This window comes from Taudactylus pleione, unplaced genomic scaffold (assembly GCF_031769625.1).
Source record: "Taudactylus pleione unplaced genomic scaffold, aTauple2 ptg000198l, whole genome shotgun sequence".
In the NCBI taxonomy this organism is placed as follows: domain Eukaryota; kingdom Metazoa; phylum Chordata; class Amphibia; order Anura; family Myobatrachidae; genus Taudactylus; species Taudactylus pleione.
Window position 1 is genome coordinate 663,121 of NW_028284600.1, and position 26,172 is coordinate 689,292.

Below are 26,172 nucleotides of genomic sequence, written 5' to 3' on the forward strand. Positions count from 1 at the left end.
TTGTAAAAGTTTGTTGGTGTGCAATACTGTCTGTAATGCGGGGGCCATACACGGGGCGATTTGAAAACGTACAATACCTCCGTACGTTTTCAAATTCATCCCGATGCATCGCATGCTGCTGTGAATGATAAACGATGCATCTTACAAGATGCTTTGGCTATCTATTCATGAGCATGACAGATCGCAGATCTTATGGTTTTTCCATAAGATCTACGATGCCGATGTGCGACGGCGGGGACGCGCATCGCCGTCATACAGCATGCCAAACCGTACACGATTGATCGTTGCGATCGATCGAAATCGTGCACAACTTCTAAAAAATCTTTTTGTGTATGGGCCGCCTAAGGGAAAGCAGAGAGGATAGACTTCATAGTCCAGCTTTGCATGGCTATGTTTTGAACATGTTTTGTTAACTTTTTGGTTAGAGATCAGACCCTTTAACCAAACTGTTAGTCTAGAGCTAAAGGTGGGTACTCACTGCAAAGATATATCTGCAGATCGAGTGCTCTTCAGATATATCTGTAGATGATGGTCGTTCATATACACTGAACGACCATCATGTTCGAGGTAGCCACCGGTCACCGCTGGCCTGGGGGTGGATCGGGGCGGGCACGCCTCCCTCCCCGCGGCTGCTGGTACACACTGGCCGACGGGCAGCAGATATATTGGTCTGCCCATCAATTGACTGGCCAATATATATTCCAGTATGTACCCAGCTTAAGACACAAGTTACAAATATGTTTGTTCTACACTGATGTTGTTGGAAAAAAAATGTACAATAGTTTTGTCACCCTCCTTATTTAATTTTTTCTTTATAGATGGCACCAATAAATGGTATCTGCAAGATAGAAGAGGTCCTGGTTAAGTGTGTTGTAGGGGACATTCTGGTGTCTGGGTGTAAAGAGGGGATACATGAGATAAATTTGCAGAATGCAGCTGTCCTTGAACCAGGGTAAGTTTACTTCTTCAATATCACTGAACAGGTCAGAAACGACTTCTTACATTCATTGATAACTATGTTTTGATTTACTTTGAGCATAAACAGTGATTTTACATCGCTGAGTTTACAATTTAGATTTTGGTCCCCCCAGAAACCTGTGTTCAACCATTGGTCTTTCACTATTTGTCTGTACACAGCACACCTCTATGTACACTTCCTAACCTTGAAACATGGGGAATTAGGACAACATATGACCTACCCCTTCAGTCACCCCAAACCCTGTCCAAATTCCCTGCAAAACACCCTCTTTTGGATGAAACTCCTCCGATGATCATGTAAACTCTACCCCGTTCATTGCCCACAAATCGGCATGGTCCCACTGAAATTGGGAATGTCGGGAGGTATGTTTGCCAGCTTTTATATTCCCCAGCAAGGAAAAAGATAAGTCTATCTGCTAATGCAGGTTTCTGCGCAAAGGTCCAGGAGGTGGTTTGTCAGTATTTGGTGTAGTCCATGGAGACCAGACCTTTAAAACGACAATTATGATACTGTACGTTACTTTGTTTCAGTGGAGTACTCTGTTGACCTTTCTTTATGACTAATGGGTGGGTGTCACAGAAGTTCTCCAGACAAATTTTGCATAAAAATGTATAAAGATTTCTCTTGGCAACAAAATCAGCAACTTGTCTCCGGAAGGATATTGTTGTAGGACATGACTGCCCAAATGAGATGAATGCTTGAGCCCTCTGTTCTATGACATTTGTGATCTACAGTATCCTGTACAACAGAGCTGCTTTTATGTAGCCTAACCTGTATATTACACACAATGTAGAAAATGTTTCTGTGTCATACAGGGGTCTATGTACTAAGCAGTGACAAGTGATAAGAAAGTGATAAGGTGCCAGCCAGTCAACTCCCAACTGTCATTTTTCAAACACAGCCTGTGAGATGACAGTTGGGAGCTGATTGGCTGACACCTTATGACTTTCTTATCACTTTTCACTCTGTCTCTTATCACTGTTAGTACAGTCTCTTGTAGGGGTCATTGATTGTGTCAGGAGTTTCGAGTCTTCCTTTCCTCACTTCTCATTTAGATTAGGGAGATCCTCCCTCCATTTTTCACAACATCTCGGTGACCCCTGAAAGGGTGTTTGATGGTCAAGTAAATACTAAATGGAGGTGCAGACCACCTCTCCTGCAGGATTACGTCCTCTGGAGATTGTAACTCCAATTGTACGGGCAGCCAGGGAACATGAGAAAAGTCCAAGTGAGTCAGGTGGAAATACTAAACAATGTAATCATTATTGAGACAGTATTTCAATTGTGCGAAAGTGAACAAGGTCCTCCTAGAATATATACATTAGCGTCATGCCATGGGAGGCTTACCCTTGGGGTTTGGACGGAGGAGATAATGAGTACATGAGGGCCAGTTGTTATGGTGCATACAGGACAATCGTAAACGATATCGTTGAACAATCTCCCGGGTGTGCTGGATGATCGATATCGATCATCCAGCACACCACCAACGATGGGCAACGACCCGCGATTAACGATCGCGGGTCCTTATAGTAACCTGGTCCATATCGTCCAGGTTGGCCTGCATGCACGGGCGATGGACGGTATTATACGTGCCCACGCATCGCAGGTCGTTGGTGGGTTGGAGGCACCGAAAAATGCACGATATGAACGATAACGATATGATCGATATAGTTCATATCGTTCATTTTAATCGTACAGTATGTACGCACCTTAAGTGATATATAATCTGGAACACTCTGCTATTCACTGACATGGTAACCGGCTCACTAAACTATGTGCCTTGGAAAGCCAGGGTCTTAAGTGCGGCATATGAACTTAATATATAAAGTGATACGTTTAAAATATCTCCATATTTTGTTTTTAGTTCATCTGCACCAGAAATGATATCCCCGTGTTTCCCAAACTCATTCCTCAGGGAGCACTAACAGTGCATGTTTTCCAGGTCTCCTCACAGAATCACAAGTGAAATAATTAGCTCCACCTGTTGATCTTGCACCTGCTAGGAAAAATGGAAACCATGCACTGTTAGTGCTCCCTGAGGTATGAGTTTGAGAAACACTGTGATATCCTATGGTTTGGTTCACTTGCCTATCGGTGATATTAGACTAAATAATAGTTTTTGTTTTATGGAAACAGAATGAAGGATTTTACTATTCTTGGAAACATAATTGTGCTGTTTCATGTTTGTCCTTATTTGCAGAATTTGTATAAACTTCATATACACATGGAAAACGGCATTATTTATCAAAACTGTCTAGGGGGGTTCAGCGCCCGCGTGGATCCAGCCAAATTGGGCATTGCGTGACTGGGGGCCTGATTCATAGACAGACACAGGGCCTGATTCATTAAGTATCGCTATTGCTAAAGTGTATGCAGGCGGCTGATTGTTGCGTACTACGCACGCGCGAAGGCACCACTGCAATCGCATTGCGATGACACAGACCATGGACAGCCATTGCAGAGTGATTGACAGGTAGTGAGCGTTTGGTGGAGGTGATGGGAGTGGTGGGAGAAACGCAGGCGTGTCTGTCCGTTTGAACGCCGTTGTATGTGCGCGCATAAATTAACCACTGCAATGGCTTACGCAGCCTGAGTACTTACTGCTTGCTACGAGGTTAGCAATTTCTAAGTAAGGTCAGGGCTGCTGAAATTCTGCATGAGGGGCCGATGGTACTCGATGTTACCGATGTTTATGGAGGTATGAAAGGTATTACGGATGTGAGATAACGGTAGTGGGAGGCAGTGGGCGTCTGAATGCTGGCAGTGTGACAGCATTGCGATAGCAATCATTAGCATATATATATGCAGCAGAACAAGCGCGCGATAACGGAGCTGTGTTCGATCCAATTGAATCAGGCCCACAATGCCGAAGTTTACGCAGTTGAGCAATTATCTGTGATCTTCGCATGAATACGAGTCGCACTGCGCAAGCGTCAAGTTTAAACCATTGTCGCTCGCAGTGAGTATTCGCAAAGTGGTTGACAGGGAGGGACCGTTTGTGGGCCGCAATGGGGGGGGACTGAAAAGCAGTCGTGTCGCGAACGTTTTCGGGGCTTGTCTCAGCCTGCGACTGCGATCGACTGCGAGCCTGCTCCATCGTCTCCGTTCTGGCTCCCATCCTGTGTAACCATACGGTTACGCAGAACTCCAATATTCGACTGATCTGCGACCGATGCTGTGTCTTTGTACACAGCCATTTGGATTTGCAAATCCGCCAGTGGGCTTTTCAATACGAATCCTGGCGGCTGTGACATTTGCATATTTTCGCACTGACGCTGCCTACACATTCGCAGCAGCGGTGGCAATAGTGTACATGTGAATCAGGCCCTAAGTGTGGTGCTGATGTTCTCTAGTTACCGTTAAACCATGTATTTATGCCACTACAAGATTTAGAGAGTGCTGCGTTTTTTTTTCTGGCTACCCGGTTGGGTACAGGATGCCGGCGCTCGGGATCCCGGCGGTCAGAATCCCGAGACAGGGTTAGAATACAGACACCTGTCGGGTAAGTATCCTAACCCTATCCCTCCTATCTCCAGACCCTAACCCTTCCCCCCTAGTGCCTAACCATAACTCTTCCCCTAACCACACTCCTTACCATTGGGATGCCGGCGTCGGGATTCTGGCGCCGGCATTCCGCATGCCGGTATTTCAACAGCATCCTAGAAACACACATCATTCTACAATACTCATGTGACGAGCCTAATACCAGCCTAATGCAGTTCACACAATACAATAGTGCACAGTGAGCCCAACGCACCATACATGTAGTTTCAATTGGTTGCAGATTATGGTGATGTCGCGCATAGGGGGTGAGGCCGCCAGCACCAGGAAGTGCAGCGTTTTCAAGGCGTTACGAGCAGCTGTAAACGCGGCCGGGTGCCAGCCTCTAGCGTCCTAAGGACGCTATGGGTAGCACTGCCGAAGCGATACTGCCTGCTGGGTACCTTTTTACCAGCACCCTGCTAGCTAGAAGCAAGGGCCGTGGGGCAGCGATGTTGCCATCCACAGAGCCCTGCCCTCTGTGCGGCGGCACCAGTTGCATACCCTTAGTTACGGCCCTGATGGTGGCCATCCGAACAACATCAGTTGGATAGAGGTCTTGTTGGCAGATGTTGCAGGAACACCATGTGCCTTTAGCTTGTGCATAGTCTTCTTTGTTTTATATGGTCAGTCTATGCGTACGGCCACCTTCCTACTGCAGAAGCTGACCCCGCTGGAACTAGTGGTGTAGCGGTTTGTCCTGTGTGCCAAATGGTTAGACGTCCTTTGTTGTGGCCTGATTTTATTATGGGACATTTACAGTGTAGAGGTATGGACTCCTGGAGAGGTCTTCCCACAGTTCAGCTAAGTGGGTTGGAGGTGAATTTTTGATATTTTATTATTTATTTATTAACAGTTTCTTATATAGCGTAGAATATTCCGTTGCGCTTTACAATTGGAAACATTTATATAACAAAACAGGGTAATAACAGACAGACATAGAGGTAAGAGGGCCCTGCTTGCAAGCTTACAATCTATAGGGAAAATATTTATTATTTCTACACAAATGTAAAGGTAGTGTTTCTTTTCTATGCTAAAAGGTGAGGAGATTCAGAACTTTAGGTACCTTTTTTTTTTTTTTTTTTACGAAGTTGATAACAGAATTGCTGTAGTTTCCACACTCTGTACAAGTCTACAGATGCTTATATTATTCCTTTCTGAAATGATTTCACAGATTAGTCTCTGGAACTACTTATTATAAAGGGACTAAAAATTCTACAAATGAAGAGAAAAATATAATTATTGTCATAGATTTTTTTTCACTAAATTATGATGCCTGGGGCCGGATTCAGCATGGATCCCAACTGCGATTACGCACGTAATCGGCCTATTGTTGCGTTCTGCGCATGCGTATACATGCCAGTGCGCGATCACTCCACTGCGATCGAGACTGTGATCGCCATGGCTACGCAGACCCATCGCAGAGTGCTTGACAGGAAGTACTGTTTGCGGGTGGTGACGGAGGGGGGGGAGTGGTCGACATAACGCAGACGTACCAGTGCGTTTGAACGCCGTTGCAGGGGTGTGCATACATTAGCCACTGCGATGCCTTACGCAGCCTCTGTTCTCACAGCATGCGATGAGGTTAGCAATTCCCGCGTAAGGTCAGAGCTTGTGCAAGTGTACGTGAGGCTGCGATGGTACTCGATGTTAACGATGGTTTCGCAGTCTTGCTAAGTATTACAGATGTGTGTAAGGTAAGGTGGGCGTCCTTATGTTGTGCTGCGACGGCATAGTGATCGCAGAGGATTAGCATATCTTCGCATTGAGACTGCGTGCGTAATCGGTATTGCAACCGCAATGGCGATCCGTACTGAATCGGGCCCCTGCTGTGAATGATTATGAAAAGAATTGCACTTTTAGCTGTTATATCCTGTTTTTTTTTGTTTGTTTGTTTTGACTGCTTTTTTCTTTTTCTAAAGTTTGTAGTTTGTGTCTTGTTTTCAGTTGTTTGGATATAAAGGAGCACTAGTCATGCATCTATAGTATGGGCTGATGTAGCTTCAAGGCTTAAGGGGAAGAAGTGACTACTTGAATAGTTTTATAGAAGTGGGCCAGGTATCTCTGTGCTCTGCTACGACTATCTATTAAATCTTCATGTAAATGATTATAGGACTGCTGATCGCCAGACTGCACAATAAATAAAATATAAATACATATACAGTATATGTGAAAATTTTTATATGCTGGCCGGTGCCAGACACGAGTCTTATTCTCTCTCTTTGGCTGGAGCAGGTGAAGCGTTCACAGTGTTCTCTCGCAGAGCATCTTTTGTTTGGGGCACAGGGGAGACCCTCTTCAGCGCTCACAAATGAAAAGCGGCTAAGCCCTCCAGCCAGTGGAGCACGTATTCAGCTTGTTCCCGTTCTGTTTTAAAAACACAGCCAATGCCAGTGTGTGTTTTATTGTTAGAAATGTGTTTTTCTTTTTCCATTATTATTACTACAATTTTTTTTTTTTGGAAGCCATTCATACCAAGGGATAACTCTTGGGAGCTTTTGATGTGTTTTTTTTTTTTTTTTGTGTGTATGTGAATGCAAAGTATAATGGAATTTTAACCAGAAGTAATCTTAGATTTCATTGTTGTGAATGAATATTGCAAACTTTGCCTCCCCATAGATTAGGCAAAGAAAAACTTTAGACAATGCAATTTTAGCCTACTAGAGACTGCATTTGTTCTAGTTATATTCTAGGGTTAAGAGATGTGTTCTACCAAGATTTCTTTCACTCATTATTATTATTATTATTATTATTATTATTATTATTATTATTATTGTCTTCTATTTTTATGATCTATTATTTTTATTACTACAGTATTACTAATAAGAAGTATTATTATTAATAATCTCATCTTTTATTTAAATGATGACATACAGGTTCCTTAGCACCGTACATCCTTTTTGCAATATATGAGAGGTGATTGGAACTTGATCTCAAAAACAAAATATAGGAAAAAAAATTCTAAGACGATCGACAAACTCTATGTATGTTACCTGTTACTGTGTGCCTCTAGTGATCTTATTGTGCCAGCCACGTCCTACCTTGTGGCAGGAAAGAAGCAACTTTGAGAAACGGGGGACAAGCAACTTTGCTGTCATTGCTCCATTCCTCCCAGAAGAAATCTTTCTGCAAACTGTAAAGTGTGGGGCAGTTTGACTCAAAAATGGCATTCATGGGTAACTTGTCTGTCTAGAAGTGTGCATTAACTCAAGCCAAGCTTTATTTACTGGGGACCAGTTCACAAATTCAGCAACCCAAAAGTAGTGGTAGAATCCCACTCTCTGGCATCTCCTAAGACTGGAGACCTTCCAGTCTGTTGTTTGAGTTTGCTTCCCATTGATTACCCTCTCCCCTGCATTTATTGGAAACCCAGTCACTGGCCAGGCCATCGAGGACACCAGGAGATGGTGGTCACTGACTAATCAGGGTCACCAGTGCTTTGTACTTTACGTTCTACCTCTGTGGTCTTTTAATATACCATTGCCGTGTGTTGGGGACCGTTGACTGCTATACAGTCATCGCACCTCCTCCGTTGACACTGCAACGCATGTATGCAGTACTCTACCTCACTGGCAACGCAGCATGCATGTTCCTGGTGCTGTAGACTTTAATGTTCCAATACAGATGTTCCCAAACTCCGCCATGCTATATCACGTTTTAAGGATATCCATGTTCGAGCACAGGTTCCTTAATTGGTACCTCAGTCAATTTGATTTAACCATCTGGACTCAAGCATGGATATCCCCAAAACCTGGACTGTAATTGCGGAGTTTGGGAACCTCTGGTCTAATAGATGAGACATGTGGGCTTACATTCTACACAGGGTTTTTTTTGCAAACACATAGAAACATGGAGGGGTTTTTCTGCATTTAATACAAACACTAGCACTTTTTTATTTTATTATTTTTAATACATTTTTCTTTTTAGTGGAAGTGCTGTTAAAATATAAATGGGAACATAGTTAAAAAATAAATCTGTTTTCCTACATAAGATTAATATCAAGTCATATTGAGAATGTTCCTTTGTTTTATAGCAAATAATAGATTTCTTTTTTTTTATCTGTTAATAGTACTTGCAACATTTTTCAACATGACGCCTATTTTATTTTTTTTTTAAGCTTTTTTTTTTTTCCTCTCTATTTCTTAAAACTTTTCATGAAGTAAAAACATTTAACTTGTTAATGAGTGGAAGTGTGAAAAATTAAAGACCTAGATCTCGGAATCTCCAAGATGTCTCCTTTTTAACCATGCAAAACCGGCTTTCTCTCCAACTGTATAGTTTAATTTCTTTGATAGGGTTCAGTAAGCAAATGCAAATAGATCTAATGATTTGCATCAGTAGATCATTTCTCAGTTTAATATCCTCAGATATTTTGGTCAAGGACTTTTCCTTTTTGGTGGCTGGCAATATTTCATATAATAAAAAATATTAATGTTGGGTACATTATGATACATTCAAATTAAATGATATATTTTAACCATTTATTCATGGGAATATTTTTCAAGTAGCTGTTTCTGTCAGTCTAGTGACAGTAAAAAAGGAATCTATCTTAAAAGAAAATGGAATAACTCTTAAAAATGAATATGGAACAGTTATATTAATGCACTTTTAAGGAATAATCATTACGGTTTTGGTTCTGACGTGAGATGATTGCCTGTAGGCCTCAAAAGTCCTGAGCCGCTAAAAGGGTCTTTAAAAAGACAGAATGCAAATGCATTATTCTGTCAGAAATGAAAAATACCGGCTTCAAACAACTAAAGATAACCTAAAAGGATGCCAGCCTGGTGTGAAAGTTCACGAGCTAATTCTTAATTTATTTATTTACTATTAAACACTTTAGCATTTAAATGATTTCAAAGGAGAAGAAAAAAGAAAGCATCTAATAGAGTGCACTCTGAACCAACAAATATTATTGGTTATTTATTAATAATATTTATTGGTTCAGAGTGTACTCTATTAGATGCTTTCTTTTTTCTTCTCCTTTGAAATCATTTGGTCTAAGACTCATAGCATCAGGGTAGCACCATATATCCATATCTGCACTATAATGACGATAAGAACCAATAGTTATTGGATAATTAATATTACAGGTCCTCTAAATACTGGTGCGGGTTTGTTCTAATATAAATCGTCTATACTTTAGAATTTAAAGTATATGTTTTTTTTATTAATTGCCGAGTGGTTGGAAGTAAAGTGAATCCTCTATAATTTTTACTTGAATCCAAAGTAAATAAATTGTGTTACAGACCAATGTATCCCTCCAGTGTAACAAGTTTTAATTGACTTTGTGTATAATGTAAAATGATGGTGATATGAATACCTTAAAGGAGAACACCACACATACGAGGTATAAATATTGGAACTAGCACATGCTTTGTAATAAAAAGTGCAACTGGTCCAGATCAATCCAATACCAGGAAGGATTAAGTTCTATTAATACCGTCTAGGTCACATTTAACAGAAACCCCTTTCCCCTTAATTATCAGAACAGAGTCCAGATTATCTCCCTAATCTAGGGCAACCAGATTAGGGAGATAATATTCTCCTGGTCTCTGCAATGGCACAGAGCAGTCAGCTTGTTGTGGCTGGCAGAAGACTTCAGCATTTCACCAGTTCTGATACTTTTTTGTGTTGAGATTAGATTATTAGAATGATGACACAGCACACAATCAGCTGCTCTCTACACAGTGTGTCAGAAGTGTTTCAATTCTGAGTGTGCCTGACAACTTTACCAGGTGAACAAATCAGATAATTATCTGCCATATGGGATGTTCCCAGCATCAGACCCTCCTGTTCTGATAACTGGGAGGGGAAGTTAATGTTGAAGATAACCTAAAATTTGCATCCTGGTTTACCGGTATATTAAGAAATTCATCATTAACTAGTGGTCCAAACCACTTGCTATAGTAAGTAGAATAACTTAGTAAGATTATTTGTACTTTGAATGTACCTTTGCCTCCCTTGCAGTGTCACCTACTGAAAAGGGGAAGCTTAACTTTATTCTAAGAATAGAAGAAGTATGCTGTTAAAATGTAAATACTGTATATACAAATGAATGGAGGTGAGCCAGTGGACTGCCGAGATAAGCAAGGGGAATATCTATCTATCTATCTATCTATCTATCTATCTATCTATCTATCTATCTATCATGTATTTATGTTACTGAAAGTATATATACAGGTTGAGTCTCCCATAACCAAAATGCTTGGGACCAGGGGTATTTTGGATAACGGAATATTCCGTATTTTGGAATATTTGCATACCGTAATGAAATATCTTGGGAATGGGACCCCAATATACACACAATGCATTTATGTGTTATATACACCTTATACACACAGTTTGCAGGTAATTTTATACAATATTTTCAATAATTTTGTGGCTCAAGCAAAGTTTGTGTACAGAAATTAAATTAATTTATGTTTCATATACACCTTATACACACAGCCTGAAGGTAATTTTATACAATATTTGTATTAATTTGTACCTTAGACAAAGTTTGTGTACATTGAACTATCAAAAATCAAAGGTTTCATTATCTCAGTCATGCCAAAATGATTCCGTATTTCGGAATATTTGGATATGGAAGACTCAACCTGTAGGACATTGGGACAGATGTACTAAGCTCTGTAAAGTGATAAATGGGAGAGTGATAAACTACCAACTAATCAGCTCCTAACTGTAATTTTTCAAACACAGCCTGTGACATGACAGGAGCTGAATGGCTGGTAGTTTATTGCTTTGCAGCGCTTAGTACATCTCCTCCATTATTTCCCAAACTTGATTCTCAAGGCACAATTTAACATCTGGACTGTTAGGGTGCTTGGAGATTTGAGTTTGGAAAACAATTATATAGGGTATTGGGAGTATTATATAAAGTATTGGGTGTAGCAGTATGTTTTTGTTCTGCAGGAGGAAACTGGAGCGCCCAGCGGTAACCCATGCAAACGTGGAGAGAATATACAAACTCCACGCAGGACCCTAATTGCAATCTGTAACCCAAGCGCTAAAAGGCAGCAATGCAGAACAGTTAACATATTCCATAAGTCACTGCATGAGAACGTGATTTTGTGCTTCATTATCCATAGGACTTGAAATCTTGACTGAAGCAGCATTAACATGTGTTGGGAGCGCACGGCCTGTATCTGTTATGAGAACTAAATTTTATTTTCTGGAAGTGTCCTGAATATTGAATCTATTTCCTCTAATATTTGCTTGGCCCTAAATGTCTACTTTCTTCAGGAGTTTTTTTGATCATAAAGGAATAAAACTCACGCAGATCTATTATAAGGACGTTTATTGTCCATGTATTACTTTTTTTAATTGTATTTTGTACTTAATTATAGTTATTCAGGCTATTAAATGTAAAAAAAAAATTTTAAAAAAATTACGTTATTAAGAACCCAATGGTTTCATTATCATGCAGTGGATTTTTCTTATTCTTTATTTTTTATGTAAATAAAAAGACCTGCTCTGTAGACAAAAGCAGGTCCTATTCCTTTGGTAGTCCGTTTAGCAGGCAGATGTATTTGATGATTTACTGTGCATCACCATTGCCATCATTCCCATAAGTATTAATTTTAACTCCACTAATAAGAAACTGAACAAAAGTGGAATTATGAGTTCAGTAGTGTTCTATGAAAGGTCAGTTGTTAAAAAGGCAGACTCTGACATTCTGAGAAAAAGGTGCCTTCATTAATCATCCTGATAGGATAGCATTGGATGTACTTGACCAATACCAGTAAACCTTACATTTTAATGTTCCTAGGAGTCGTGTTTAATCTCTTGCGCCAAAATAGTTACTTTCTTTTTCTTTTCTTTATTTGACCCCATTATGTGGTCTGTGATTTCAAAGCTGTATTTAGAAAGTGTAGTATTATTTTGTTCACATTACCAAGAATATTAAAATAAATATATAATATATATATTTATAAATTGTGTGAAAAATAAAGTACATGTCTTTCTTTGTTTTGTTTTAGTCATTACCACGTCCTGCAATTAGATAAATCCGCTCTCGCATGACAAATAATTCATGAGAGATTTTTACTTTGCCATCATTGAACCACTTGTCTTTCAAACAATGTGACCAGTTAGAAACGCCCATTGGGAGTGTGGCGGAAGATAATCTTCCAGCAGCCACCCATGGCAGAGGGACCTCCCGAACCCCCTACATCCCTGCACCCTCCCCCAGTGTCTGCCATGCTGCTGATATGGCAGCATGGCAGGACCCCTGCCCAGCAGCTGCAGAGAGGGTACATCCAGTGTGGAAATGTAAATGAAGCGACCCTCAGCCCACAGTGTATTCCTGGCGGCTGCTTAGAGGCGATAGTTTGATGACCGATATGTTAAAAGACTACGTCATCTCCGCTATTTATTAGATTAATCGAGTACATCGAAAGGCGTATGAATTGCTCGCAGTGCTTGTGGTTGGATTTTCCTACCGCAATCATGCGAGCAGTTCAGGCTAAAAGACAACCAAGTGACGTGGTCGATGACGCTGCTTTGTCATTTATGCACACCCTTAAAACTCCCATTTTGACCGTTTGGTACGCCTGCGTTCAGATCTCTACTCCACCTTTTCCAGCACCTCCCCCTGTTACCACCCACAAACGCCTCATTCTGTCACTCAAATTAGCAGGCATTCGCTATTTTGCGAGCACACAATTTCCGACCTCAATGACTGGTTCGCGCATGCGTATTACAACCCATATATGCATGCGCAGTTGTGCGAACATCGCTCGGAGTGAACGAGCGGCCGCTTACGAGCGGCTCTGAAACAGGCCCTGAGCTGGCCAGTCCATCCAGGTTACCGAATTTTCTGTATACCAGTCCAGCGTCACACTGGAAACATGACAGATGGCATTGTTGTCCTGTTAAAACCATTTGTTGTTTCCATACATCTGCAAGGGCATGGGCCTCCCTATGAAGTCTTCTTGTGAAAACCGCCGCATTAATGGCCATTTGGAACTCGTGTGCAATGGTATGTATTTTGCTTGCGCTGGGATGTCCAATCACTTTTGTCTACATAATGTAGTTTGGATTGTGATGCATCAAGGTCCTGTGGCCACAATGATGGACATGGAGTTTTTAAGAACATACTATGTTTTGACTTTTGCTAAAGGCACTGGGTATTAAGTCCAGATTACTCCAATTTAGTCTTGTCTGTTCAGTGGACATTGTTCCAGAAATCTTATTTTGTTCTGAGAAAACTTTTCAAACCAAAACCACACTGCAGTCTTTGTTTTAGCAGGAAAGGGGTGTTCTCCTGAAAGCCATTCTTGTTCAGTCTGATAATTTGCCATGTTGTCAGAGGCCTGTACATGGGTGTAACTATCATAGGTGCAAAGGGTGCAGCTGCTACTTTTTTTTTTAAGTAATACCGCTTTTTCACCAAAAACCCTAGTCCATCCCGTGTTTTCGAACACTTTTCCAACCCATAGCAAAGCTGGGTTAGACCCCGTTTACACTGCACCTTGGGCCTGGGTTATTCCCGGGTCTCTCCTATTGCCCCTTCTCTCTCTCCCTTTGCCCCCTCCGTCTCTCTCTCCCTTTGCCCCCTCCGTCTCTCTCTCCCTTTGCCCCCTCCGTCTCTCTCTCCCTTTGCCCCCTCCGTCTCTCTCTCCCTTTGCCCCCTCCTTCTCTCTCTCCCTTTGCCCCCTCCTTCTCTCTCTCCCTTTGCCCCCTCGTCTCTCTCTCTCCCTTTGCCCCCTCGTCTCGCTCTCCCATTGCCCCATACATGCCTCTCCATTTGCCCCTCTCCATGACCTCCTCCCTAACTTACCTTTAGTTGTGATCACCAGTGCCGTTCTGCAGCATCGCTCCTCAGATAAGACACTTCCTGTCTGATCTCCCACAATGCACTGCATTGGAGGACCCCATTCAGCAACGGGCAGCCTCAGGGCTCACTGCCTATTGCTTTACAGTGACAGCTCTCCCCTCGCTCATTGCAACCATCCCCACACACTACTCCTCTCTACTCCACACCACCAACTCCTCTGCCACTGGAATAAAATAAAATACTCTGGCTGGCCTCTTTAGGCCGCAGCGGCACCCCGGCGACAACGTCGCGGCACCCCAGGGAGTCGCAGCGCACAGTTTGGCAACTACCGCTTAAGACTCTTAAGTGGGAAATTTAATTGCAGGTGTTGTGCTGCTGAACACCACCACCTCCCACATTTCTGCCTGGGGTGGTAGCTCAACATCACTCGCTTTCCTGTGCACTTTTATGGAGTGTGGAGGATAAGCTATCGATTTTGCTGGCCGTGATGTGCCTTTCCGGAATGGCACAATGGGGTCATTGTCTCTAATGGAATAGTCCACCAAGAGAACATAAACTCTCCCAGAAAGGGATAGAAGTGTACTTTAGATGTAAGAAACATAATAATAATAATCTCTTGTAATATTGAGGAAATAAATAATTGTTTGTATTATTTTTCTTTGAGGTAGTCTCTAGCCAAACATCTATAAGCATTAATGACCTTTCATATCCCACAATACTCTTGCGATGTTACAGTACGTCCACCTGCTGTGGTCCACTTGCCTACCTGTAGTCAGGTAGGCGGCACAGTTCTGTTCGGGCCAATCTATATATACAGTTTAGTGTCCTGGTTAAATGTAATTCTTATCCATAATAAGGGTGAGAACAAGAACAGCGCCTGGTGGCATATATGCTGAAAACTTCATACTTGATTGATGAAAGGGCTCTTCAACGCTGAAATTTTTCTGCTTACGTTTTTCCGAAGGATGTAAACTGCTGGATCTGCAATAGTCATGCCTCTTTCTTAATGTCATAATGTTTGCTTAATAGCTGTTTGTGCTACATTGACTTAGTACATGCATAGCTTAACATAAATGATTACGTTTGATTATGATTAAAAACTTCCTTCCAAACACTGTACGGGAAGGCTTGCAAATTATTTGTTGTTGGCGTTCCCCCCGCTTCATTAGTTGCAGTGTACACTGTGTGGAGTCATTGTCTAAGAGTTAGAGGAGACTAGTAATGAGCTGTATAATATCAGCCTTTTGACAAAATTTTAAAATAAATGAAATCTTTTCAGAGCAGTTTAGCATGCAAATTAAACCCAAGAAACAATGACGAGATCTGTCGCTGTAGGCCAAATTGGATGTCACATCTTGAAAAGGCAGAGACAAAGAGTGCAGGTTTTTGCCCATTACGATCATCTGCATACTTTAAAAAAACAATCCTACATTTGGAAGCGCTCAAGGCGCTCAGATTCTCTCCGTGTAGGAAATATATGAAACTTGCCGAGATCTGCTGAGGTTGCAACTAAACGAAAGCGCTCACCCAATCTTTAACACTTGTTAAATAAGTGGAGGTTCTAAAAGTTATGGGTTCTAGCTTCAAAACGCTAAAGAAATACGGTGAGTGGCGTTGTGGCCAGTAAGGTTTTTGGGAATGTCCTGGACACTTCAACATTGTCTTTTTGTGCGCGTCTGTGCGTGTGTAAGAGAACTAACCAATTATTGGATCATGTTCTTAGCCAGGAGGATAGAAAAAATTGCAGCTGTGGTACGGTATGTAAACTTGTAGGACCGCAAACTAATGTATTCCCTTACTGATCTGTTCTGATCTATCTTCAATTCTTAAAAGCCAGAAATATAAAAGCAAAAACACTCTATTTTGACTAATATTTCTTTTCAATCAGGAAGGGATCTTTCATTTTATTTTCACGATTATTTACGCTTCGATACAGTATTTTTTTTTTCAGAATTTTCAGACTGATGCAGAGTTCATAGTAATTTCACCACAACTCACAAACCTAAAGTGATTTTGCTTTACAAAAAAAAAAAAAGGCCAAAATGTGTAAAGTTGCAACCAGTGCAAGGTGGATGCAGGCCTGTATCATTAGCATATGTGTAAGGTCTGTGCTAGGCATAGATATCACATACACTGATACCAAATGCATGTGCAGAAGCCAGCACAGACAGGGGGTGCCAAAACGGGACCTCTTCCTTCCGCCGGGTCCAAATTCCCCCTTGACTCCTATATCTGGGACATAGAATACTCACTTGGGCAACCTGGACAGTGTATTCTCTGGCGAGGAGGGGATAGTCCATGACCTGGAGGGGGGAGGTCTCTTTGAGGTACCCCCTGTGCCGTCTTCTGCACATGCCTGTGACTGCTACCTATGTTTTGCAATCATATTTTGCTTGTGGAATGCACATTTGCTGATATTTTCGCTAGTGCTATTGCCAGTCATTATCCTTATCTGTATGTGCATCTGCCGCGAACCACCCACAAATATAGGTTTTACAGGTATATGTGGCTCATACAATAAGATATTTTATAAGATTATTACCTCTTAAGTTATTCTGGCTAGGTTATCTGAAAATAGCTATGCTTATTTACATTGTTAATTGCAGAGGTTCCCAAACTCAGTCCTCAAGGCACCCTAAAGGTCCAGGTTTTAAAGATAGCCATGTTTGGGCACTTAGTACCTCAGTCTTTTGATTTAAGCATCTGCACTCAACCATCGATATCCTTAAAACCTGGACTGTTAGGGTGCCTTGAGGACCGAGTTTGGAAACCTCTGGTTTATTGCTTTTGTTCTGCAGCCAGCAGCCAATCTTTCCCACCTTCCTGTCCCAGCACAGGGACTATTGTCTCCTGTGAGCAAGTTGTGAGGTCCTGCAGCAGTATCCACGGAAATGCACTTTGTTATTGGCCCATGTATTTTTCCCATCGGTAATAATAATGCAGATGGACTGTCGAGATAGGGTGAATGTGTGATCACCGGCGAGCAGGGTAAGATGTCACACAGGGTACTACTCCCCTTATGAATGTGGCAATGGGGAGGATCATGCTTATGTTTATTAATCATGAGATATTGGCCAACACAAAATTGTTTATGTAGCTTAAATAAATGTATGATACATCAGAGTGTAGCTGAAAATACAGCCCTGATGTCAGCAGCCTCTCCTATAGGCTCTGCCCATTCCTGCCATCTACACACAGGCAGCCTATGTCATTGGGTGGCATAACAGAATGTTGGCAGAAGGTGAAAGCAGCAAGACCAAAAGCAATTCTCCAAGTTCCCCAGCAGCAGCTTGTCAGTATGCAGTTGTCTTGTATAGTAAGTATTTCTTTAGCGAAGAGCAGTTGTGCTGTGGGTAATTATCTGCGCGAAAGCTATGGTAAGTATTGGCTTTATCCTGCAATCCATCGCACCTACATAGAAATAATATCAAATACCCCTTTATTGGACCATTATGGCTGTCAACTAACCATAGCCCTGTTCCTGACACATAACACCCATTCTCTACTCCCCTCACTGGCTGCCTGTGAGATGGCAACATTGCCTTACTGACTTCCAGGGTCCAAGGTGCTTGAAGCAGCTTCTGATTCTTTCCTGCTCCTGAAATCCACATCATTCAAATTTTTTGATTTGTTACTATAATACATTAAAACCAAAAAAAATATATATAAATATACAGAAAAAGAATAAGACGAAAAGAGGGGGGGGGGATTAAAGAGAGGCAAGTGACAGTATAGGTTAACACTTGCAATATATGAAAGTTACTCCATTCCAGGCAACGGTCTATGAAATGCAGAATACCAGGGGGCCCAGGTAGCATGAAATTTATTCACCGAGTCCCACCATACATGTAGATAGGAACCTGTCTGGCCACATTGTCTCCAACATAAGTCCGAGGACCCTGGGAAAATCTGATGTATTTTTGCAAGAACCATGTACCAGCGTGAGTAAACCTTGAAGGAATTTTCCTTAATATTGGTGTTAATTTAGGACTTAGCCACCCATTGTCTTATATCTTCCCAGTCATCATCCGCCAGATTAATCCCTAAATCATGTTCCCAGGTCTGCTCAAATGGTTCCTTAAATTCAGGACAGGAGGGGACTAACATCGAATAAATAATAGATATCGAACCCTTGCAACCAGAGTTGTACATACAGTCAGATGCATAAATATTGGGACATTGACAGAATTTTCATATTTTGGCCTCTATTCACCACCACAATGGCTTTGAAATGAAACAAACAAGATGTGCTTTAACTGCAGACTTTCATATTTAATTTGAGGGTAATTACATCCAAATCAGGTGAACAGTGTAGGAATTATAACGGTTTCTATATGAAAAATATGAAAATTCTGTCAATGTCCCAATATTTATGCACCTGACTGTACATTTGCGTTCGAATGTGTTAGGTTCTCGCAGTTTGTAGGGTTTGCTGAGTGAGCGAATGAAACTGTAAATTTGTAAGTATGCAAATTTTAAATTAGAAGATAAACCATATTTTTCACTGCAAACTTTTGGGGGGCAAAATCACCTAGAATATGCATAAATCTAATTAACCCGGCTGATATCCAAGGATGCATATAAGAGTACACGCACCCCAAGGGGAAGTGTGGATGGCGCCATATTGGGTTCACAGGGGATGGATACGGTGCCAATTGTAAGCGTTTATTTAGTTTATCCCAGACTTGTAGGACAGCTCTTACACAGGGAATTTCCTGAACCAAGGCTGGTCTCAAATTATGGGGAAGCCAAGGAAGGGAACTAGCCAATTGGGTGCCCACTAGTTAATTTTCAAGTATTACCCATTTTCTACTTCCCTCTTCTGAATGCCATGATGTAATGTGGCTTAATTGTGCTGCGTAAAAATATCTTTTGAAGATGGGAAGGCCCAAACCACCATTACTCGTCGATTTGGACAGACAGGTCCTACTAAGTCTCGGTTTCTTACCTGACCACGTGAAAGAGCCACATAATAATTGAACCTCACGAAGATAAGAGGTCGGAACCACAATTGGAAGCGTTTGAAATAGGTATAATCTACAAAGGATGGACATCTTATTTGCGTTAACACGACCTGTCCATGAGACGCAAAGAGGATCCCATCTGGACAAATCTTGTTTAATTAATTGCAGTAGAGGGATATAGTTAGCCTGAAATAAATGTTCATATTTCTTGGTGATCGTAATCCCTAAATATCTGAAAGATTTAGGTCGCCATATGCAATCGATGTTAGTCTCTAGAAGTTTTTGTGAGGGAGGAGGGAGGTTAAATTCCAGGGCCTCCGATTTGTTGCTATTTACTCTATGTCCCGAGCATTCACCATAAACGTTCAATTCGATCTGCAAATTAGGGAGCAAAGTCATAGGTGATGTCAGAGTAAGCCGTAAATCATCTGCAAACAATGAGATTTTGTATTGTGAGTTTCGCACAGGTATCCCCTTAATATCAGGATTACTCCGAATTTTAGCCGCAAGAGGCTCTATACTCGGGGCATAGAGCAAAGGTGAATGTAGGCGAATTTCCCATGTTTTATTTAGGTTGGCGCTTTTAGCTTTGCTGCTCTGTCTCTATAGAACGTGATTCCTCGCACCTTCAAGAGGTCTCTACTTTAGAATCCTTCAATAACAGACTACAGACTTACCTGTTTCCTCAAGCGTTCCACTTATAACTTTAGTTTCTAAAAGAAGAATAAAATAATTGTACAAAAACAATTGTTTAGTTCTCTTTCCTGTATTCAGTTACTGCTTAAGTTTATTTTGTGTGATGACTTTTAAATCTGCATATGTAAAGCATTTTGAGTTTGGCTGGGAGAAAAGTGATATATTTAAATAACATTCTCATTATTATTATCAATAATAATAATCTGGTTTAGTAAATTACATAATCTGATATTGTGTCACCAGACTGTGGAACAGCTAGATCAGGTATGGCAATTTCAAGCTCTTTTGATAAATAGGTGGGGATGGTAAGTAAATGTAGGAGACACCTGCTCGAGACAAGTCAAGGCATCAGCACAAGTACCTTGGCACCCAAAGAAACACAGCTGAATAACAAATAGGGAATTGGAACAGGGAGTTTCTGAGGTACTTAGCTGGGACAAGGAATACATTTCCTTCCCCACATTGGTGGATCCTGTGGCTTGGGGTACAAATGTTCATACAGGACGTTGTAGGGCCCAGTACAGATGAAACAACCAGGGCCCTTGGCCTCCCACCCGGTGGACGCAGAGGTTTATTGTGGATCACTTGCACCCAGTGCAAGGACAAGGACATGCTATGCCCCCCCCCCCCCCCCCAGTACTCACATGTGCCTCATAGCGGGTTCTATAGACAACACTTTTAAGGGAGAAAACGTCCAAATGACTTATTAAAGAAAAAATTGTGCTTGCCCGTCACTTTTAGGTTCATGTAGTAATGAATTCGGTCTTGCCCCTGTTCTTCTACGCTACTTGAGATCGCATCCACTAGCCATTGGTGCAGAAAGGCACATTTGGGAATGGGGGGTGATGGTAAGGTCAGAGAAGGGTAGGTGTTAGAGGAACACATGGGGAGGGCTGAGGCAGAGACACACAAGGGTAACTTGTGTGCACATCTTATTGTGGCAACTGAATGGCAGGCACAGCAGGTTCATGGATGGAAGCTGGCAGGAGGAGGTAGCCCGACAGTTTGACAAGATGATAGGTGGTCACTATACAGTGTGTGCTGTTTGTCCAGATCAACAGCGAGATCTGGAAATTGGTGAGAACAACCACCCTCCCACACTGGACTGCACTAAACACTCTGGCAGTCTTTGCCAGGCACTCTAGTCCTAAACGCCAGTGAACAGCGACTATGGGGAAACCTATTGTGGCATGGTTTTAATGCCAACCTGCTACACAATGAACACAGGAGGACCTTACCTGTTCTGGGTGCTGGAACTGGTCCAGGGTGTTGGTTCAGCAACCACATAGAGAAACGTGTAACAGATCTCTCGTCCCTCTTACATCTTGCTGTCTTCTTTTCTGCCCAATCCTCAAGTTGATGGAGGAGCTCACGGTAGTCCAGTAATACAGGATCATCACCTGTTCTCACACTGTCTTCATCCATTTAACTTAAATCATCTTCAGTTCTGCTACCTCTGTCTTCTGCCACCTTCTTCCAGGGAAGTGCTGTTTCTCTCTCTATCCGCCACTGACTAATGGGGCCCTACATCAGTATCAATTGGGACAATTAAAAGTGATCGGTTAATCAAGTTGTCCAACATGTCGCTAGTGTGTGGCAACGATTTTCCAACCGTTGCTAATAAAATGATGAGCCTATTCACGATTGGCAGTTCAGTTACTGAAAACTATCTGTAATGTATGGGGGCATATTGGTGGATTGGAGAATTGTGAAATGAGGGGGAACAAATGCAGAATTGTTGAGTTTTGTTTTGTTATTGCTGATGTATGGGCCCCATAACCTCTCCACTCACCAGTGGCGTCACTATGGGGGTGCAGGCCGCTATGGGTGACTCTAATCGAGGCCACGCCCTCTATCGCACTTGCCTCTGGCATGATAGGGTAGATGAATGCAGCACTGGATGTCACAGCTGTCTCTGACACTCACAACCACTAACTAAAGCCTTGGCGATAGGGTGGCACCGATCTGGGCTGCCATCAGAAATTGTGGGGCCTAGGACTGACAAAACAGGCAGGGCCCCCTTCCCCTGGTGTTTCTGCAACTCTAGCCCCACAGCGTCTCTCCAGTACCAGCCAATCCCCCTTATGTCTCTGCCAGCCAGCCCCCCTTATGTCTCTGCCAGCCAGCCCCCCCCTTCTGTCTTTCCTTCTCTTCAGGCTGGAATGTACGTTCCTCGCACACAGCCAGCCGCACTCCTCTCCCTTTGAACAGCATGACGCGCATGCCAGCCAGGCTTGCAAAAAACACAAAACTTTATTGCACAGAGGTGGCCACGGCAGTACAAGGCAGCAGGCCCCCTGTCACTGCAATTGCACAGTGACTGTAGTACTCATTGCTGGTGAGTGGGTGGTAGGCACGGGACTGAGGGTGGGTACTGGGAACGGGTGTGTCCCCCTTCTCTGTCTGTGTGTCCGGACCCGGGACTGATGTCAACATTCAAAATGCTGTTGGATGGCCTTGATTGGCTCATTGCGCTGAACGTTGTTTGGCTGACAGTGGATCCGGATGAACAGGAATGGGAACCGTGTAACTAGTACAGTAAATACTACTTTTCCAGTTACAGGTCTACCTAGCTCTGGGGACCCTCCACATTATAACAATGTCCAGAGACTTCAGCCTTTTGTAAATTTTGCGTACATACCTGAAATTCATTTGTTATTATACACACAGCCTGAAGATCATTTCATACAATATTTGTAATCATTTTGTGCATTCAAACATCAGAAAGCAAAGATGTTACTATCTCAGTCGTGATCAAGAAATTGCGTATTTCGGAATATTTGGATATGGGAGACTCAACCTGTACATTACTTTGAGCAAGTAAAAAAAAAAATTTTATATGGGGAAAAATTACTTGCTGTCGCCTTATGCGGCCAATACACTTTGCGATTTTTTTACACGATATGGCCGATTTAGATCAATCGTACATTGTGTACGGTATTTGTACGATTATGATGACGATGCGCAGGACGTCGTCCTAATTCTGCATCGTAGATCTTATGGAAAAGCGGTAAGATTTCGAACTATCGTGTACGATGTTATGCACATCGTATGCTGTTTTGCTGGCGTAAGATCCGATCATATGTACAATCGTGCACACCATTTGACAAATCGTATAGAGAATTTCAAGGGAAGAATCTGAAGGGAAATCGTACAAAACATCTGAACGTTAGGAAATCGCACGGTGTATGTCCGGCTTTAGACGCCAATCATAGCCGTTGTGTTACCCGCATGTTGTAACAACCAGCGTCATTCCTTGTCAGAAAGGGATGCCTGCATTTATGAGAACAAATTAGTCAACTTTACTTATACCGTAGAACCCCTACAGAATTTAGATGGGTGAAAAAAAGGTTCCATCCTCCAGGTGCAGAGTATAACTTTTTATAGTCTTTGTTTTTCTTAGGCATTGACTATGAATGTATGCCTATCTGTCCTCTGGAAGGGGCAGACAAAGGACAAGGGCAGTGCCGAAGTTACTTTCCTGGCTGATTGAAACCGCAACCTGGGTTTAAAAACAAATAAATGGGAAGATCGGTCTATATAGAAAAGTCAAATGAGGGAGGCCACAGGGCCTGATTCAATACGGATCGCTATTGTAATCGCACGCAGGTTTGCTGCAAAAATATAGTTATAATTGCAATGCCATTACACTGCCAGCATAGAGATGCCTACTGCCTCCCACAATCGCTATCTCACTTCCATAATACCTTGCGCACCTCCATAAACATCGGTAACATCGAGTACCATCGGCCCCTCACGCAGAATTACAGCAGCCCTGACCTTACTTAGAAATTGCAAACCTCGTTGCACGCAGTGAGTACTTAAGCTGCTGTATGCAATCGCAATGGCTAATTTATGCACGCCCATACAATGGCGTTCAAACGGACAGACACATCTGCGCTTCTCCGATCAACCCCCAACGCTCACTGCCTGTCAATCACTCTGCGATGGCTCTGCGTGGTCTCCATGATTGCAGAGCGATCGCAGTGGTGCCAACGCGCACTGCCATGCCTGCGCAGTACGCAACCATCGGTCGCGTGCGTATGCTTTAGCAATAGCGTTCCGTAATGAATCAGGCCCACAGTACGCACCCCCTCCCCCTTACTCCCTCATAATCTGCCCTTTGGATTGTGAGCAATTACAAAGAAAGTGTTGTACTGTATAAGTAAGCAGTAATGAGTAGCACAGTGGTTGGCATTGCTGCCTCACAGAGCTGGAGCCATTGCTCCTATTTTTGTCTAGTACCCCATCTGTGTGGAGTTTGTATGTTTTGTGTTGGCTTTCATTAAGTTGGGGCAAATTTAGACTGTAAGCTCAATTGCGGCATTAGGATGACTACATATACTCTGTACAACGCTGTGTTACATGCTGGCACTATATCAGTACACACAAATAAGTAGCCTCCCACCCCGTTTTGTATGTGATGTAGTCAGCAGATGATCTATAGTTAACGGATAGAATGCTGTGTCAGTGTACTTTTCTTTTCTTTGCGTCATTACATACAAAGCTCCTAAATCTCACGTGATATATGCAAGTTACAGGCAACCTGTGCCGTTGCATGCATCTGTCTGCATCTCGTTTAGGCTGAAATTATGCAATTATTTTGAAAAGAAAAACCCGTCAAACACATTCCTTATTAGAAACAAGGCAACAAAAAGACTAGTGAGGAGATTAGCTAAATAAAAGCCTCTTGCTCTTTAATGGTTTTTATTTATCAATGATCATATTCCACAAATAAAAGAGCACAGATTGTAGCCCCCGTGCTCTGCTAGAAATAATAATAATAAAAAAAAAAACCACTGGCGCAGATTTACTGGTAAAGGAGTTTTAACTGTAATACTGTGCAGTGGTAGGTTATTTTGTGTTCAAGAGCTACATTTATCACAGAAATGATGATATACAAATCACTTCCATATCACAGAATGTTCTTGGTCAAAATTGGCTTGAGGCAAGTGATATCTTCGAGTAAACAGTATATGAAGACCATATCTTAAAATGATAGATCACCTAATTTTATTCTGACAGTGGTTTTTGCCGCAACAAACATCTGTCATTGAAATACCAATTCAGAGATATGGAAGCCAAATTGTACAGCTTTCCAAGTATTTGTCAATCTGCACTTAAAAAAAAAGTCCTGCTTATTTCTCTGTACATATTTTTCTCCCCCTGGTTTTTTTTTTCTTCTCTTAGAAAAATATCAGCGTAAAGCTGAAATACAGTAAACAGACGCCGTCAGTAATTTCGGCAACCTCTGTGATTTGATATTTTAGTATTTGTCATCAATTACTCAGTTTTGTAAAAAAAAATAAAATATTTGGCACTTACACTTTTAGTTTAGCAGTATAGCTGGCAAGTTTAATAAATAATGTACTATGCAAAATGTTATGGTTGCTGCTATGTAGTTGTTTTTGCACAATCTCTCATAGTCCCTGAGGATTCGGGAAGGTGGTGGGCGACCATCCCAGATTAGGAAATATCCGCAACATCCTGCAAGTGATTCACAATGATAAGATTTTATTTCATGTGGAATCGGCACAGTTTGTTTTTGTGTGTAAGCAGGTTGAGCAAACGAACTCGGTGGTTCTACGTGTCCTATAAACTGTCCACTTTAGGAAATGTTACTTACAGGTGTGTCCCCACACATCTAGCCTATATGTGCGTTAAGCAGCCCCTCTAGTCGCGCCATGCTGTGGCGTGACTCTGTAGCACAAGAGTCTGTTCGTGCAACCTTCTCCCTTAAAATGTGTCTTATTCGCAAAGCGATGCAAACAGAAGGCACAAGCAGCTTCTGCTGATTAAAATGATATGGGGCATGCCTATGGTCTGTGTGAGACTGCGGGTGTATGTGCATGCGAAATGCTACGTTACAGTGTCACAGCCGCTGACACTGTAACGTAGCATTTCGCAAGCAGATGCAACCTCAGCTGCACACAGAGTGTAGGCATGCCCCATGTCATTTTAATCAGCAGAAGCTGCTTGTGCCTTCTGTTTGCATCGCTTTGTGAATAAGATGCAAATTAAGTGTAAAAGTCGCACGAAAAGATGCTCAGCGCTACCAAGTTGCACGGCTCTCATGTGTCATGTGTAATGCGACTTTTAGCGCACAGAGGATAGATGTATGTGGGTACATCTGTAATTGGATTGGCTCTGGCTCCTGCCCAATCCGTTGCATGTTATTCGTGGTTTTTGTTAGAGGGTAATTCAAGCTACCCCAC

At 42.1% G+C, this 26,172-nt stretch overlaps 1 protein-coding gene across 2 annotated transcripts in view; it reads left to right on the forward strand.

Annotated features, from left to right (window-relative positions):
- MGMT (O-6-methylguanine-DNA methyltransferase) overlaps positions 1–26,172 on the forward strand; it is a 471,419-nt gene that overhangs the window by 70,575 nt on the left and 374,672 nt on the right. For both annotated transcript variants that reach the window (XM_088476947.1, XM_088476948.1), the window contains exon 2: positions 819–952. In XM_088476947.1, the coding sequence (XP_088333073.1) occupies positions 819–952 (134 nt within the window). The remainder of the gene's footprint in view (positions 1–818; positions 953–26,172) is intronic.